This window comes from Typha angustifolia, chromosome 15 (assembly GCF_048772165.1).
Source record: "Typha angustifolia cultivar Huaian chromosome 15, ASM4877216v1, whole genome shotgun sequence".
In the NCBI taxonomy this organism is placed as follows: domain Eukaryota; kingdom Viridiplantae; phylum Streptophyta; class Magnoliopsida; order Poales; family Typhaceae; genus Typha; species Typha angustifolia.
In genome coordinates this window covers 5,709,653-5,724,242 of record NC_133253.1, presented here as the reverse complement: position 1 = coordinate 5,724,242, position 14,590 = coordinate 5,709,653, and the positions used below count along the sequence as shown (strand labels likewise).

At 38.7% G+C, this 14,590-nt stretch overlaps 2 protein-coding genes across 2 annotated transcripts; both read right to left on the bottom strand.

The window, feature by feature from the left end:
• Window positions 1-1,592: 1,592 nt before the first annotated feature.
• On the bottom strand, window positions 1,593-7,054 carry LOC140778462 (uncharacterized). The gene is made up of 5 exons (XM_073123188.1): window positions 5,415-7,054; window positions 5,159-5,309; window positions 4,873-5,020; window positions 4,547-4,792; window positions 1,593-1,964 (listed from the first exon to the last, which is right to left on the bottom strand). Exons 1-5 carry the CDS (start codon window positions 7,030-7,032, stop codon window positions 1,689-1,691), a joined length of 2,439 nt encoding a protein of 812 aa, XP_072979289.1. The 5' UTR covers window positions 7,033-7,054; the 3' UTR covers window positions 1,593-1,688.
• A 3,103-nt stretch (window positions 7,055-10,157) lies between these two features.
• Window positions 10,158-13,939, bottom strand: LOC140776987 (bZIP transcription factor 29-like). The gene is made up of 4 exons (XM_073120886.1): window positions 13,038-13,939; window positions 12,832-12,964; window positions 12,646-12,730; window positions 10,158-10,950 (listed from the first exon to the last, which is right to left on the bottom strand). Exons 1-4 carry the CDS (start codon window positions 13,703-13,705, stop codon window positions 10,685-10,687), a joined length of 1,152 nt encoding a protein of 383 aa, XP_072976987.1. The 5' UTR covers window positions 13,706-13,939; the 3' UTR covers window positions 10,158-10,684.
• Between the last annotated feature and the right edge of the window lie 651 nt (window positions 13,940-14,590).

The following is a 14,590-nucleotide window of genomic DNA, read 5'->3' as shown; positions in this document are numbered from 1 at the left end:
TCAGGTAAATAAATGAAATGTGACTAATTTAGGGACTATAGTTCTCAAACTCACTAAGAGATCACTCACAAATTGCAGCAACTATGACATTCTTCTGGTTAGAGATTGCTAAGCATGGCATCTGTGTCACTGCACATACTCCTCTAGGTGCTGCTGCTGCTAATGCCGAATTGTTTGGTAGAATCTCGTGCCTGGATGATGCAGAAATCAAGGTATGACATTGTTTTCAATTCAATCTTCGAATTTGAAATTTAATGAGTACAAGAGAAGACTTTTTGTGCTTTTTGATTCAGATTTTGGCTGAGAAGTATGACAAGACTGTAGCTCAGCTTCTACTCAGATGGAGGCATCCAGAGGAACACTGCTGTCATCCCAAAGAGCTCAAAAATTGACAAGCTACAGGAGAACTTCCCAGTCTTTGATTTCACCATATCAGAAGAAGACATGGATAGAATAAAAAATGTCGATTGGAAGTATCGAACCAATAAGCTAGAGAAGTTGAAGGTTTGAGGCGTCAATTAGAAAGTAAGAGGCCACCTGGTATGAATAAAAAGCTACCTTTGAATCCTATTGAGTGTCAAACCTTCTACAAGGAATAGTAGCATACCAGTTCTATGGTTATTATTCAATAAGAAATACTACATTGATGCATCCACCATCTGAGCTACGTTTAGAGTACTTCTGTAGTTTTAGTTCTGAGAACAAACTAGAGAAGAGTAGGAAAAATCTTCTTAGTTCATGACCACAACTACTGGAATTAGAAAATCTATTTAACTTGGAGAGCTGTTTGGTTTGCACAACTCCACTGGCAAGAGAGATTAAAGAACGCAACGTAGATCATATAGCAGTACAAATTAAAAAGAAAAGAAAAGAAAATTACCTGCAAGCTGGCGGAGACTCTTAACAATGGCGTCTGTGCCGAGAGATTTTGCAAACGGATAGACGATGGTCGCCCACATCGACAACGGTGATCCTCGGAGAACCGAAAGCGCGCGCTGCAAGCATTGTGACTAATCCTATCGGTCCGGCACCGATGATGAGCACATTCTTATCAGGAGCTAGCGATGTTAGCACGACGACATGCGTAGTATACTCCAACGCTAAGCGCCTCACACACTGCGCCTTCTTCCAGGCTCACACGTTAGCAGGCTCTCGAAACTAATTATATGATTTGGCACTTGAGCTTAGGCTTTAACAATCGTACGTTGAGTTCTATGAAAATCTAATCCTATATACTGAGTTATTTTGGTACTCAAAAGTATGGCAATTTGCCAAATGACCATGGAAATTAGGTAGGGAGTAGGGACATGTTAAGCTGTTTAGTGTACCCAATGTAGTATGTCATAATTATCTAATTTAAATGGTGAGTTATGTACCATTCTTCAAGTAATATTATCCGTTGACTCGGCAAATCCAAAAAAATAAATTGCACCCTACTCCCCCATGAACTTCCTTCGATGAAAGAAGAAATACAGTAATGTGATACTCAACAACAAAACATCCCTTTCGTTCCCTGCTTTATTTTGTGGATATTTCAATCTCAGAGTTCATCTCAAGTGTGTCGACATGCATAATATGGATCAATCTAAACAAGAAGAAAAGATCTACTAGCTGTATTCAAATTTGAATAATTGCAGTAATTCTTTCATGGATTAGTATGATACAAATTTATCCAATCATGCTATTCCTCAAAGACGAGCAGCCGTTCTGTTTAAGTTAAAATTATCAACCCCGTTTTCAACATTCATTTCAGCGTCGCCCTCCTTGATAGAATAATTGTGGAGAGACACTTGCTGAGAGCTTATATAAGAGAGTGACTGCAGCCATGATACAAGAACAGGTTTTCGGATCACATCATCTGATTCAGCAACCTGGGAGTACATCTCATCAAGCAGCACGCTCTGTCCGTCATTAGGCAGTTGAGCAAGGAATTCTGCCAACTGCTTTAGCAAGTACGGAAATACCTGTGCAAATATGAAGAAGAAACTTGAACTTATAGCATATAGAAGTTTGAAATTCAGAACTTTGAACATGGTAACTTTCACAAGAATTTACATCATACAAAATATAGATTCAATTTTCAAAAAGAAACAAGGATCCAAGCACAGAAGATTCAGAACAGGATGAGAACATTAAACTGAGGATCTTTCTGCATATAGTAACCAATATCTTAATTTTACTGCAAAAAGGCTTCCATTTTCTTGGGCTCTCTGCAATACACAGGTTAATTACTTCAAGAAATCCAGAAGAACTTTCAAGAATTTTCTTAAGGACAGAACATCCTGATATCCTAGAAAGCCCCATCTTTGATTTCCTCTTATTCATCAAAATCACAAATATTGATCTTCAATATTAATGAAAAAAGTTTTAACTTGCGCATTTTTTTCAGTCCCTCCCAGAGCACCAAGAAAAATTGTAATTTAAACTTTTATAACTTATTCACCTAGTAATCCTTAGGACATCTAAACTGCATCTATGTTGGCTAACACCAACCCCTTGGAGTGAATCCTATTAGATGCTCCTCTTAGACTATATATAGGCAGTACCTAGATAGTTTCCATCTGAGAAAGTATCTAACTCTTATTTTCAAACTAAACAACCATCCTGAGCAACACCAGTCCATAAAATCATGTAATCTTAGTAAGCATTGTTTTTAAAAAAATTTACATTAATGCCTAAGCTTCTGCCCATAGATAAAATATAATGTTTATGTCTTGCTTATGAAGCGCAGATATGGATACTGAATATGGAGATAATACGAAAATATGCTAAGTTCTTAAAAATAAGATATGGATGCAGCATGGATAATAAATAAAAAATATATTTTCAATCTATTGTTGACTAATACAGCATATGGTGAAAAATGATTACATCCAATAAATGGTAAAATAAAAGAAAAGAAAACTACAGATTTAGTGTATACATGCATAAAATTTTAGAATAATATTATAACAAAAACTCATATAAAACTTAAAATATTAGTGAAACATTGAAATCTAATTCAACTATTCATCTACAACTAATTTGGATCTTTAAATATTATTGAAATTATCTGTTTAATTCATTATCAAATAAGCAAAACATGAAAGTATAATGAAAGATTGGATATATATACAAAATATAAATTTTATACCATCCATTAGCACAAAGAAAAAGATAATCAAGAAATATATCAAACCCATATCCAGCAGTATCAAAGTCGTACACTTCCATATCAGAGCTGTATCAAAAAATTAAAATTATTTTTTTGTTAAATTTGAATACTCCTCCGGCCATAACTACTATGTATCGGGCCATATTAGGATCTATATGTATCGAATGCTAGTATGGAAGGATAAATGAAGTGCCCATGCTTTATGGGATCTCGCATAAGTGATTGTCTTACAATCTCATATCAAATCTTAGTAAGTAGATTGATTCCGAGATTTAAAATTATTGTACATAGTGAAGAGTTGATGAATTAGTGGATTCAAATAGCTTTCAATAGTTTCTAACAAGAATGCATTAGTATATTGTTTAGATTTTAGGTATTAATCTTAACTTCTTTTCTAACTATTATTTCTTCTATTTGTTTATTTTTTATTTTGTCTTGAATTCTGGGTGCCCATCTAGCGCCTAAGCACTATAAAATCTCTTGTCTGTCCGTCTACCACCTATAGTCTTTTAAAACCTTGTTATTGAGATTTTAGCTTGTAATTTAACCAATATAAATGGTCTAAAGCAAGGTAGTGTGCTTTTGCAAGTCCACCAACTAGGTTCCAAAGTTTCTTAATGGTTTTATGCTTCCATCTAATGGCAAGTTCTCCACCTTAGCTTATAATTCTGTTATGTATTAACATGACATACAAGTTTGCTTCTTTCAAGAGTAGTAAAGAGACTAAATTCATAATCCTAGCTGTGCACCTCTCTCATTTCTAATAAGATACAAGAGCAATAGAGGTTTTATTTTTCTCTCTCTGATTCTTCAGCGACAAAGAAAGCCAATCTGGTAATAGTATTATGATAGTTGAAACTTAATTTTTTACCATTCTGAAACAAATCTACTTACATGTACAATAACTTGTCTGCTCTTGCTCTGCCCTAAAAGGCTAAAATTCAACATTCCATTACAAACAAGATTGTGATCAACCTGATGTTGAGAAACCTCTCCTTTTTATCTCCCAAAGAGATATATAGATATGCATATTCAAGCCTAATGATTAAGCAGTGCCATCACATTTTGCTAATAATTTCGTTATTCTATGTAATTGAAGACATCTTACAAGTCAATATGAGTAAATAAGTGATATTTGTAAACAAGTGATCTCTGCTATTACTTTCCTCATTTCTAGGCAAATTTAGCTGCAAAAGATAATTGACCAAAGGGTCCAAACTCCAAAGCAGACAGTGAAGCCAAAATAGTTTTGGTCTTGAGTTCTGATAAATGATAACACTGGATGTACATAATAGGTGTGCAGAATAAGTGAAATTAAAGTATCACATTCCTTGAGGTAATAATAGTTCAATTTGCAAACGAATTATCTAGATAAGTATCCAGAAATATTACCTGTATATCTACAAGAGAGATGAGGCGAAGCAACAAATCTAGAACTTTCTTACAAGGATCTGAGCTGCCTTCCCAAGACTTCCACAGAGTTGTTTCTTGACTCATGGCTTTCCTACAAACTTCATTAGCTTTTTCAACAAGACTGTGGATACAATAAAATATGGCTGGACTCCCAGAAGGAAGATGCCGAACTATAGCTACAACTCCAGATGCTAAACCTTCAAAAGGGGTTATCCCAGGATAGGCCTACATGTCAGAAAAGATCAAATATGAGTCAATTAATATTACATTCAAATTGAACAACATGGTTTGGTTAGTCAGGATACCTCCAAAGCTCTCCGCATGTAATAGAAAACAAGTTGCTCCTTTAAAGCTACTCGATCTTCCTGATCAGAATCATTACCAGAGGAAAGAAAAGATACCAACACAGAATGTGCTGCTCGAGTTACTTTCTCATTTGGATGTTGCATATATCTGCAGGATTTATACTAAGGAACACAGTTTCTAATTTTGACAAGCAAAGAAGTTCCAGAAAATTAAACAAGGGTCTTTGTTCGGTCAAATTTAGAGAAAAAATGGATGAAGAAAATTCTGGTTAAGTTCTAAGGATACAAGAACACCGTTGATCCAACTCTTTCTCCAAATAAAGAAGGTGGAATGAGGCTAACACAAGTTGGTATGACCCGCATATAAAATAAGATGCGGGCTGTCTGCACCTCATCTTTAGACCAAATATATCTCTTTCCATTCAAGGTTAATGAGCCTTCAAGAGAACATTAAGGTTCCAGTATGTGAACATGTGTAAGCAAAAGTTATAAATAGAATATGTAATCTAAGAGGAAAGAAGTGCCATGGATTTGAGTATAACCTAGATCTTTTGTCAATTCATGATAAGAAGGCATCGATGCAACAAAAGAGGCACATGATGTCGCATTGTCCTGAATGGTCAGAACAGCGCGCCGCACAGCATCAGTGTACTCTGGCAAACGGACACGTCTCAGGTATTCTATGCAAGAGAAAGCAACTAGGATCCTAACAGAGATCTCGAGCGGGGACTCCTGGGAGAACTTATGATTCAACTTGTGCTTCGCAACCTCAGCTGCAAATACTACAACCATAAGGAATGCAGCCTCTGCAATCTTTTCCAATTCACCAAGCAACTCATCATTCTTGCCAGAATGCACCAAAACAGCAGTGCGAAGATTCAAGTAGAGCTCTTGAGTGTATTCCAACATATGTCTTTCCACCACTGCCTTGCTATCCTTGTCCGCAAACGAATACTGATTGCAAAGAGCACCAGTAACTGCACCTGCTTCCTTGAAAAGGGAGCTATTGAGATGTTCTTTCACCTTATTAGCAACAACAGTGACCGAATTCCCAGCCAGGTTTTCAGCAGACATGCGAAGCAATAACGGTAGTGGAAATATTTCATTCAGTAGCGCCAAACAGAGACACATAAGCACGGAAGCATCAAAAGAAATCTGACCACTGCGAGCCAAACCCAATGCAATACACTGCAGAAGAAGATGTCTATCATTCCCATTACACAACATAGCTCTTCTTGCTACAAAACCAATAGATTCTTCAACAGATCTCATCAGTTTCTGATCAAGTGTAAACCTATATCTTGAAGAAGCTATTCTCCCCGCCCTCAATACACCAAAGCATGCCATTACCAATGCAAACAGTGCACACCTCCTTGTCTCGCTTCGCTCCACCGCGAGCTCCCCGCAGAGGATCTCGACCTTACCTACCAATCTTGAAGCTACAAAGTCCAACACAGACCACTCCACCAACCTCAGGACCATAATCCCATGTAACAGCGTGCCACGAGGGCCGTGGCCAAGATCCCAAATTTCAAGTAAAAGCCCGAAAATCCTCTTAAAATAGGCATTGTCGGATCGAGATAGTGCGTACCCGACTCCTCCAAGTGCCTCGGGAAGAGAATTCTCATTATCACCAAAGGCGTCGCGGTTTTCATCGAGAAGACGAATGAAGAGGTCGAGGCAGGCAGCGCGAGACTGATCGGGGAGTCCATTGGCTGCGGAGAGAGCTCCGAGGAGGAGGAGGGCGTGAGACGGGAAAGAGAAAGAGGAGGAGAGGATATTGGAGAGGTGGGTCAGGGTGGATTGGAGGAGAGAAGGAGAAGGGCGAGATGATTTGCGGAGCCAAGTGGAGAGGAGGGAGAAGAGAGAAGGGACAGAGGAAAGAGGGAGGGAGGAGGAGGAGAGGAGAGAGAGGAGGAAGTTCGCTTGGGAGTCGGAGATGTAGAGGGAGGAGCGGGAGAGGGTTAGGCTTTCGAGAGAGGATAGGAGGAGGGAGGGAGGGGAAGAGGGGTTGCGAAGGTTTGACCAGGCTTGGAGGATGGCGTGGGCGGAGATAGGTGGTCGTGCGGATGCAAGGGAGGTGTTTGTAGCAATGCCACTGCGGAGGTAGTCTTCAAGGAAGACGGGTCGAGGCTGCGGACCTTGGCGTTGGGATTGCATGATTCACAGATGAGAGAGAGAGAGAGAGGTCAAAGATGGGGGTTTTGTTGCTAGGTGAGTTTAATTGTACGACTTGAGCTGAGAAAGAGAATATCAGACAATGCCGGGCCAAGCCCAAACCCAAGCCCAAGACTAGAGTCTTTTGGGCAGCCCAAACTAGGGTTAATCCATTGTTCCATTGCATTTGAGCTCCTAGTCCCATCTCACCTGAGAGGAAGAGGAAGGATGCAGTTATGGAATGCAGTGTAAAATAACAACACTTAGGTGTCGCAATTTTTAATCCGACACAATAGTTTGATACAAACTCAAAAAATTTAAATGAGTTCGGTTTAGAATATAGTCGAATTTGGGTATTTTATTCTTTTTAATAAACGCATCGTGCATCCAGGGTTGTCAAAATAATCAGGGAACAAGCCAAGCTTGATCACAATACATAGTAAATAAGATTTGATATGGTTATATCTTTGATTTGATTTTACAAAGCTTCAAACTTTGGCTTGGTTTGAATTTGATTAACGATTGATTTGAACCAGGGTTAAATTTGCTTATCAAGCGGCTCGAAATAGGACTTGAGCTTGAAAATATGCTGGAATTAAAATTGAATCAATTTGAATTTGATTCTTTAACTAATGCTCGAAATTAATTTTAACCCAAGTTTGATCAGAGCTCGGATTGATAACACCCCGTAGTTGTATTTGATGATGGTATAAATTTTACCCCATCTTATCTAATTTGACCCGACCCGAATGTCAACCCTAAGTTGCTAGAGATCCCATTTTGGCATAGATGGATCATGAATCGGTGGAAGTGGACCTCCTAAGCCACTTGGAAGCAATTGAGAGGTATTGGGAGAAATAGTGAGTTCTCATATCCCTATTGACTACCCTACTTAGTAGTTGCTCAAGAGGGGGGGAGTGGTCCTAGTCCTCAGTGTGCTCATCTCCATGACTCGCCCTTCTTCAACCTTCAAAGATTCTTGATGATTGCTATGATGAGGGAGATACTGGGCTTTGATCTTTTGAGTGCAATGGTGTGGTATGAAGGGCCTCTTTCAGGGAAATTGGCATGCCAATTAATAGAGATTGATAGTGATGACCACTGCCTTGCAACTCTATATGGACCATTCTATGGCTTACAATGCTAAGGGCTTAAGGCATCATGTTCAATGAATAAGTAAAAGACAAGTATAGAAGAGTCAGTGGGGATTTAGCCATTTAGATTCAGGTCATAAGTTTGATGTAAAAGCTAGAGAAATTTTTTTAACATAGTTTTAATACCCTTAAAGCAGTCTTTTAAGATTATGGTAAAAGTAAAAGTAAAAGTATAGAAATTCCAAAGATTAAACAGACTTAGGATGAGTGAGGTTATTATAATTAACTTCAAACTTGAACATGATTATAAAATAGATAGAATCCGATCATAGGCAGCCCCCATCTAGGAACTCTCTCACTCTTCAAACTTTGCATGCATTGCCACGTCTAATCTTTGCTCTTCTTCCACCCAGAATGATTGCCCTGCAAGAAGATGTCAAGTAGCAAATATCCACGCTTTGCGTCAACAGAGCAGCCTAGATGGACCCTGCGAGTTGTCATCATTCAGAATTAAATGAGAGAGAGAGAGAGAGAGAGTGGATTTCTGGAATTCACATAGAAAAAGAAGGCTAGAGTAATTATGAGTAAGAGGAGAATCCAGAGGCAAGAGGAATAAAGTTTTAAGAACACTTTTGACTTTTTGCATCAATTATCATCAAAAACAATGTACCAAAACCCCCTATTTGCCCTGTTATCTATAACACTTCATCACTTGTTTATACCATCTCTTAGCAAATTAGAAGTCTTGTTCATACGATAATATGATAGTTATAGAGGGTGTCACACTGTCAGTTGATATGATAGAAAATTGTCTTTTTATACTTAAAACTAAAGGTAATTAAGCAAATAAAAGGGTATTATTCGTATTCCTAAACGAGCCATCAGGCTCAGAGGAGTCCCCTCATCAATCATGGCGAATCTGTCTTCCTGTTCATTGTTGTCATGCATCATCACTCGTAAGAAATTAGAAACATAATAAATCATTACCCAACCCAATTCCATCTATAAAATGCTCATGACTAACTGTGGCTCATTTGCATATCCCAAGAAGTCCCCTTGGCTCCATTCAGTTCACTTCAATTCCCTATCCAAATTCCCTCTTAACTTTTCTATCGACTATAAGTACATGCATCTGGAGTTGCAGAATTATGTGTTCCAACTCCTCAACTTCCATGGAGAACCACCAATCACATGCACCAATGGCTGCAATTGGGAGGTAATATCACACTAGCTTTTGTTCTACCTAACTAACCTATGTTTGTGCATTGATGCATGTACGTCTACTGTTATAGGTTGCCAAGAAGAATTAGAAATAGGAAGAAGAGTGGGAGAAGAGAGCTAAGAAAAGCTGGTGCAGAGATTGAGATGATGAATCTCAAGCTCTACTTGGAGAACAGATGCATCATGGCAGAGAACCAGAGGTTGAGGGAGAAAGCTCTTCTGCTATGCCAAGAGAATAGAGCCCTCGCCTCCCAGTTTCAGAAGATTTTGCTCCAGCCATCGTCCTTTGCAGCTAAATGAAGTGCTATGTTTTCCTACCACTGATACTTAATCCGAAATGTTATATTTGTGGGAGAGAAAGTTACCTATGTCAAGAGTCTCAAGTCTATTTTCTTCTCTAATCTTTTAGGAGTTATTTTGGTGTATCATAAGCAGTTGAATAACTCCATGATAAGTTTGATCACATATGAAACCGAGTTTGCTGTATTTAGTACTAAACTTAAGCTTCATGGTGATAGTTACTAATCAGAAGGTTGTATGCCTAAAGGAATTTATCAGCATGAGAGAATCCAAGTGAATGAAAAAAATAAAACTTTGATGGTCCCCATGCTAGAATAGTAATCAGTTTCCTACCAAGGGAAAGTACTAATGTACATCATTATGTGAAAAGAAAATCTTGAACCTATGGGATTAGCCTTACTAGGCTATGAGTATCTACCATATGAAATTAATGGAACTACCTCTCAAATATTAAAGGGGTGCTCAATTACTTATATTGCCCTTTTTCCAGATTCATTTGAAGCAATCCATAGCTATAAATCAAAGCACATATTTCCACCATTCAACTGGAGATGACACAAATTACAATACCCAACACCTTTTTTCCCAAGGCCAGAATAACACCATACCGGCATCTATCTTCCAAAGCCTGACATAGGCTTCTGAAAACAATAAGATGGATGTCAACTTCCAGAGGGTTGATGTCAAGTTGACAGCCATTGATATACTGACAACTCTTTTGAAGCCTTGTAATTTTGAGCTGTGCATCAAAATTTTGTAACATCTTCAGCTATTTACCCAAGCAAATTAAGGAGCAACAAACTTGGCATTACAATTGATTTAACCAACAAAGTATCAGCCAAACATTAACTGTACAAATACTGCTTATAGTAAAATACCTTGATATACCTATAAGAAAAACAGTAGCAGTATATAGACAAAAGCATGAATGCATCAATAACATATATTCCAGATCAGTCAGTCAACTGGATTAATAAAATGTGAAGCAAAGAATGACTTAAGAACCAGTTGTGAGGTCAATTTTCCCTTCCAAGATATTACTAGTTCTTTTCAAGCTTCTCATTGGAATTATTCTGCTGTGTATGCTGCTGCTGACTCTGCATTTGATAGAGAGAGGTATTGGTAGATTGTTGAAGCTGATGTTGTTGTGGTTGCTGCTGTTGCTGTATCTGTAGCTGCTGCATTTGATACATCTGAGAATTAAGCAAGGATTGCCGATTTAAGCCTTTTGAAAGATGAGCTTCACTAATTTCTCCAGTAGCAACTTTTAGACGCTGGACTTCCCCAGTCAATGCTTCGTTCAGTGCTGCGTGAAGAAAAAAATATCAAGAATATCAATCATATTGCAGCCATAAAAGCGTTCTAGTCTCAGTATACAGGAAGCAACTCTCCATAAAAGAAAACAGGACCTCGTAATTGATGAATTTAAAAGATACAAATAAAGGCCATGATCATATCAATAGGAATGGAAAAAATAGTGAAGAAAAGTTAGCTTCATTTTGCTATGAATCTGGTTAGATTGGATCATATCAATGAAGACATTACTTTTGATGGATTGAGTCAATTTATTTTTTAACTAATTCATATTTCTTTCTTATATAAGTCCTTAAAGCAAGGCTAGTTAAGTCATATAAACTTTGAAAACAAATTAAGTTAAGTTATGTAAGCCTTTAAGATAAGTCTAGTTAAATTATGTAAGCCTTGAAGGTATGCCAAATTAAGCCATATAAACTTTTAAAGTAAATTAAATTAAGTTATATAAACTATTAAAACAAGTCAAATTAAGTCATATGAGCTTTTAAAACAAGTCAAATTAAGTTATCTATGTTTTTGAGACAAATCTTAGTTCAAGTCGTGTAAGCCTTTAGGACTAATCCTAATAGAACTTGTTGTATCTGACATCTATATATAGGAGATTTCGATCTCTTTTGTTTAATTATCTATTGAAATCCAAGCATTGAGGATTATACTTCAGCCTTAGACAATATTAAGAGTAAGAGTAATATAGTAGTCATAAGAGTAGAGTAGAAATAAATTAATTCTCACCACCTCCACCACCACCTCTCATCTCTCTGTCTCTCCTCCATACTCTAGCTTCTTCCTCCACTATCTCCATCAACATCTACAAACCAATTCACCCTTGCTATCCTCTCTAAACCACAATCACCCCCACCTTGCCACCAACACTATTGCCGAATTCTCGTCCAGATTCGACCTAGATAGAGTATAAATTCATTGAGGGTCCGAATACCAAAGATGTAGATCTATTCCAATCGGTCTCGTAATTTTTCGGTATGAAAAGAATATTTGATGAATATTCTCTCTGGACTGTGCATAATTGCTCGTGATGTCAAATGTGTCTAACTATTAAATTAACATGGTATCTTACATCCAATATCAAGAACAATCAAGTTAGCTACTTAGCTCACTTTAAAGTGCCCAGGTGGACCATTTCTTACTGTTGTCCCAGTAATTTGTAATGGAAAGATGCACAAGATACACTATTACATAATGTAATGCACCTTCGTGACCCCACAAAATATGACAGAAATATAACTTTCAAAGGTAAGGCGCAGTATCTAACAACTGCTAAAATTCATGAATGTTGTGCAGAAAAACAGTCTTAAATGAGCATAGAAAAAGTTAAAGAAATACCAACGATAAAGAATTAAGTGATGGAAAGTGAGTATATTATTTAAAATATGCAGAACCATAACTCAAAACTTGAATAAATTTCAGAAATCAGACGCATGTTGTATGATGCTACCGATACAAATCCATGTTATATAAAACCTATATATACAACTCATATCAACGCCTTGATTCTTAGCTGACACTGAAAATAACAAATCAATTTAAGAGATAATAAAAGGCTTATAAGAATGTAAAACTAGAATAAGATAATCTTACTTGTAAGTTGTACAAAATCATGCTATCTCAGAACATTAGTTATAAAATTATACTATGCATGGCAGCCCAAGCTTAAAGAAAAGCAAGTTACCATCTCTTAGTTGTGCCTGCTGCTCCATGGCTTGAAGACGGAACTTCAATTCATGGTTCTGATTGGTAAGTCCAGCAGAGTCCCTCTGCAAACAGTTACATATGAGATTGTAGAAAGATAGACATATGATATCAATACAATTAGAAGGTATAGCAAGTCCCCAAATAATATTTTCCGACAAGAGACCTGCAACAAGGTAAGTTGAGCCGACAATGTAGTTGCTTCTGTCTGCAAAATTTGAACTTTGTGCTCCAACTCTGAAATGTATCGCGTCTTCCTTTCCTTAGAGCGAGCAGCGGATTGCCGGTTCGCCAAGATCCTAATACCCAAAAGCACAAGTTAAATCAACATGATAACCCCTGCATGGAAAACTAATATGTTTCAAGGACTACCTCTTTACTCTTTTGGGATCTGCCAATGCCATCTCCGCGAGCTTCTCGTTCGCCATAATCTTCTTCATCTCAGAAGCACTAAATTCCCCATCCATCGAGTTACTATGCAAAGGCGGCAACTTTGGCGATTCATCCGCAAAATTCAGCTTGTCCATGAAACTATCCATCGAGATACTTCGACAATGTCTCGAATTCACCGGGATAAGATCCCCCGAGGCGCTCCTTTTGGTCCCTTCCTTCTTCTCCATCGATGGGTTCTCGTTCACGCTACTCTCGGCCTCATTCTCGCTACTATCACGGCTATCCAAGTTCTCTCTTTTATCCTCCATCCCAGACGAGTTCAAGGGCTCGAAGCTATCCAAATTCATATAGGCGGTGAACAAATCATCGCAGCTATCGATGACATTCTCCGCATTCCGACCCAAATCGGACTCCTGTTTCACTAACCCCGTCCCCCCAAACGGGATATCGCTGTGGGAGCGGCGGTGGACCTTGCGCGGCGGCAAGGCCGCCGCCCTGGAAACCGGCGGCGAAGGAGGCGGGAGTTGTGGGTGGGGTGGCGGTATGCCGGGAGAATGTTTGTGGAAATGCCCCTGAGAGTACGACGACATTGATGCGGTCGAAGAGTTTGGTCTCAAGCGCTGCATTAGATCGCTGGCCGACTCCATTAGTGGACTTTGTTTTGGACGGTTGGGATGTGACCGGCCGTGATTTGTGAGGGAATGCCGGCGGAGATTAGGGGGTAACCGAGTGGGTGCCAAGTGTGGAGGTGGGTTTTCGGCGGAGCGGACGAAGAGATGGAAGCCTCCCTCCTCCTCCCTCCTCTGTCTCTGTGTGAGATTACTCCCATCTCTTTCCCTCTTCTACTCTCATGTCAGCGGATTGGCTGCAGCATTGACTCAGGAGTTTCCTGCGGATCGGAATACTTGGCAGCATAATATTGGCTCGCCAATCATACGTACACGGCCTGTAAGAAATTTCTACGGACAAAGCGCATCGATTCAGGAAAATATGCGTGGATTTAAGTGCGGATTTCATTTCGCGTGAATTCCAAAGGTATTTAATTTCGTGAACCCCCCCCCCCCCCCCCCCCCCCCGCATTGACCTTCTTAATTGCATTCAATTGGTATCTTATCTCGGCTCTACTTTTATCTAAATGACTATTTTACCCTCAACGGACAACGGCCGTGGGGGGGAAAACGTGATTAGTGTCTAAAAGGTGTGCATATGTTTACGTTTATAAATTAATCGTTTGGGTTATCTTCGGAAACAACATTATTGCGATTTGAGACTAATCACCAATAATGTAAAGGTTGGGATTTAGGGGATAGAAATCGCACCACACTATAATTGCTTCCCAGATTTGATGAGACGAGTCTCAGAATCCGACGGACGAGATTTGAGTTGCCCATGGACGATATACATAATAGCCTTCACCGCATTACTGACACGTCACACGAGATTTAGAAAATAAAAATAAAAAAGAGGGTCTGGAATATGGAAAATAATAAAATAAAAAAGGAAATGTCGGCGCCTCGGTGTCCGGGGAGATA

Coding starts and splice junctions, on each gene's coding strand:
- LOC140776987 (XM_073120886.1), bottom strand. CDS start 13,705: ATGGAGTCGGCCAGCGATCTAATGCAGCGCTTGAGACCAAACTCTTCG. Junction 12,965..13,037: donor GATCCCAAAAGAGTAAAGAG/GTAGTCCTTGAA, acceptor TTTGGGTATTAG/GATCTTGGCGAACCGGCAAT. Junction 10,951..12,645: donor GCAGGCACAACTAAGAGATG/GTAACTTGCTTT, acceptor TTCTTCACGCAG/CACTGAACGAAGCATTGACT.
- LOC140778462 (XM_073123188.1), bottom strand. CDS start 7,032: ATGCAATCCCAACGCCAAGGTCCGCAGCCTCGACCCGTCTTCCTTGAA. Junction 5,310..5,414: donor TGAATTGACAAAAGATCTAG/GTTATACTCAAA, acceptor GTTCTCTTGAAG/GCTCATTAACCTTGAATGGA. Junction 4,793..4,872: donor ACATGCGGAGAGCTTTGGAG/GTATCCTGACTA, acceptor TCTGACATGTAG/GCCTATCCTGGGATAACCCC.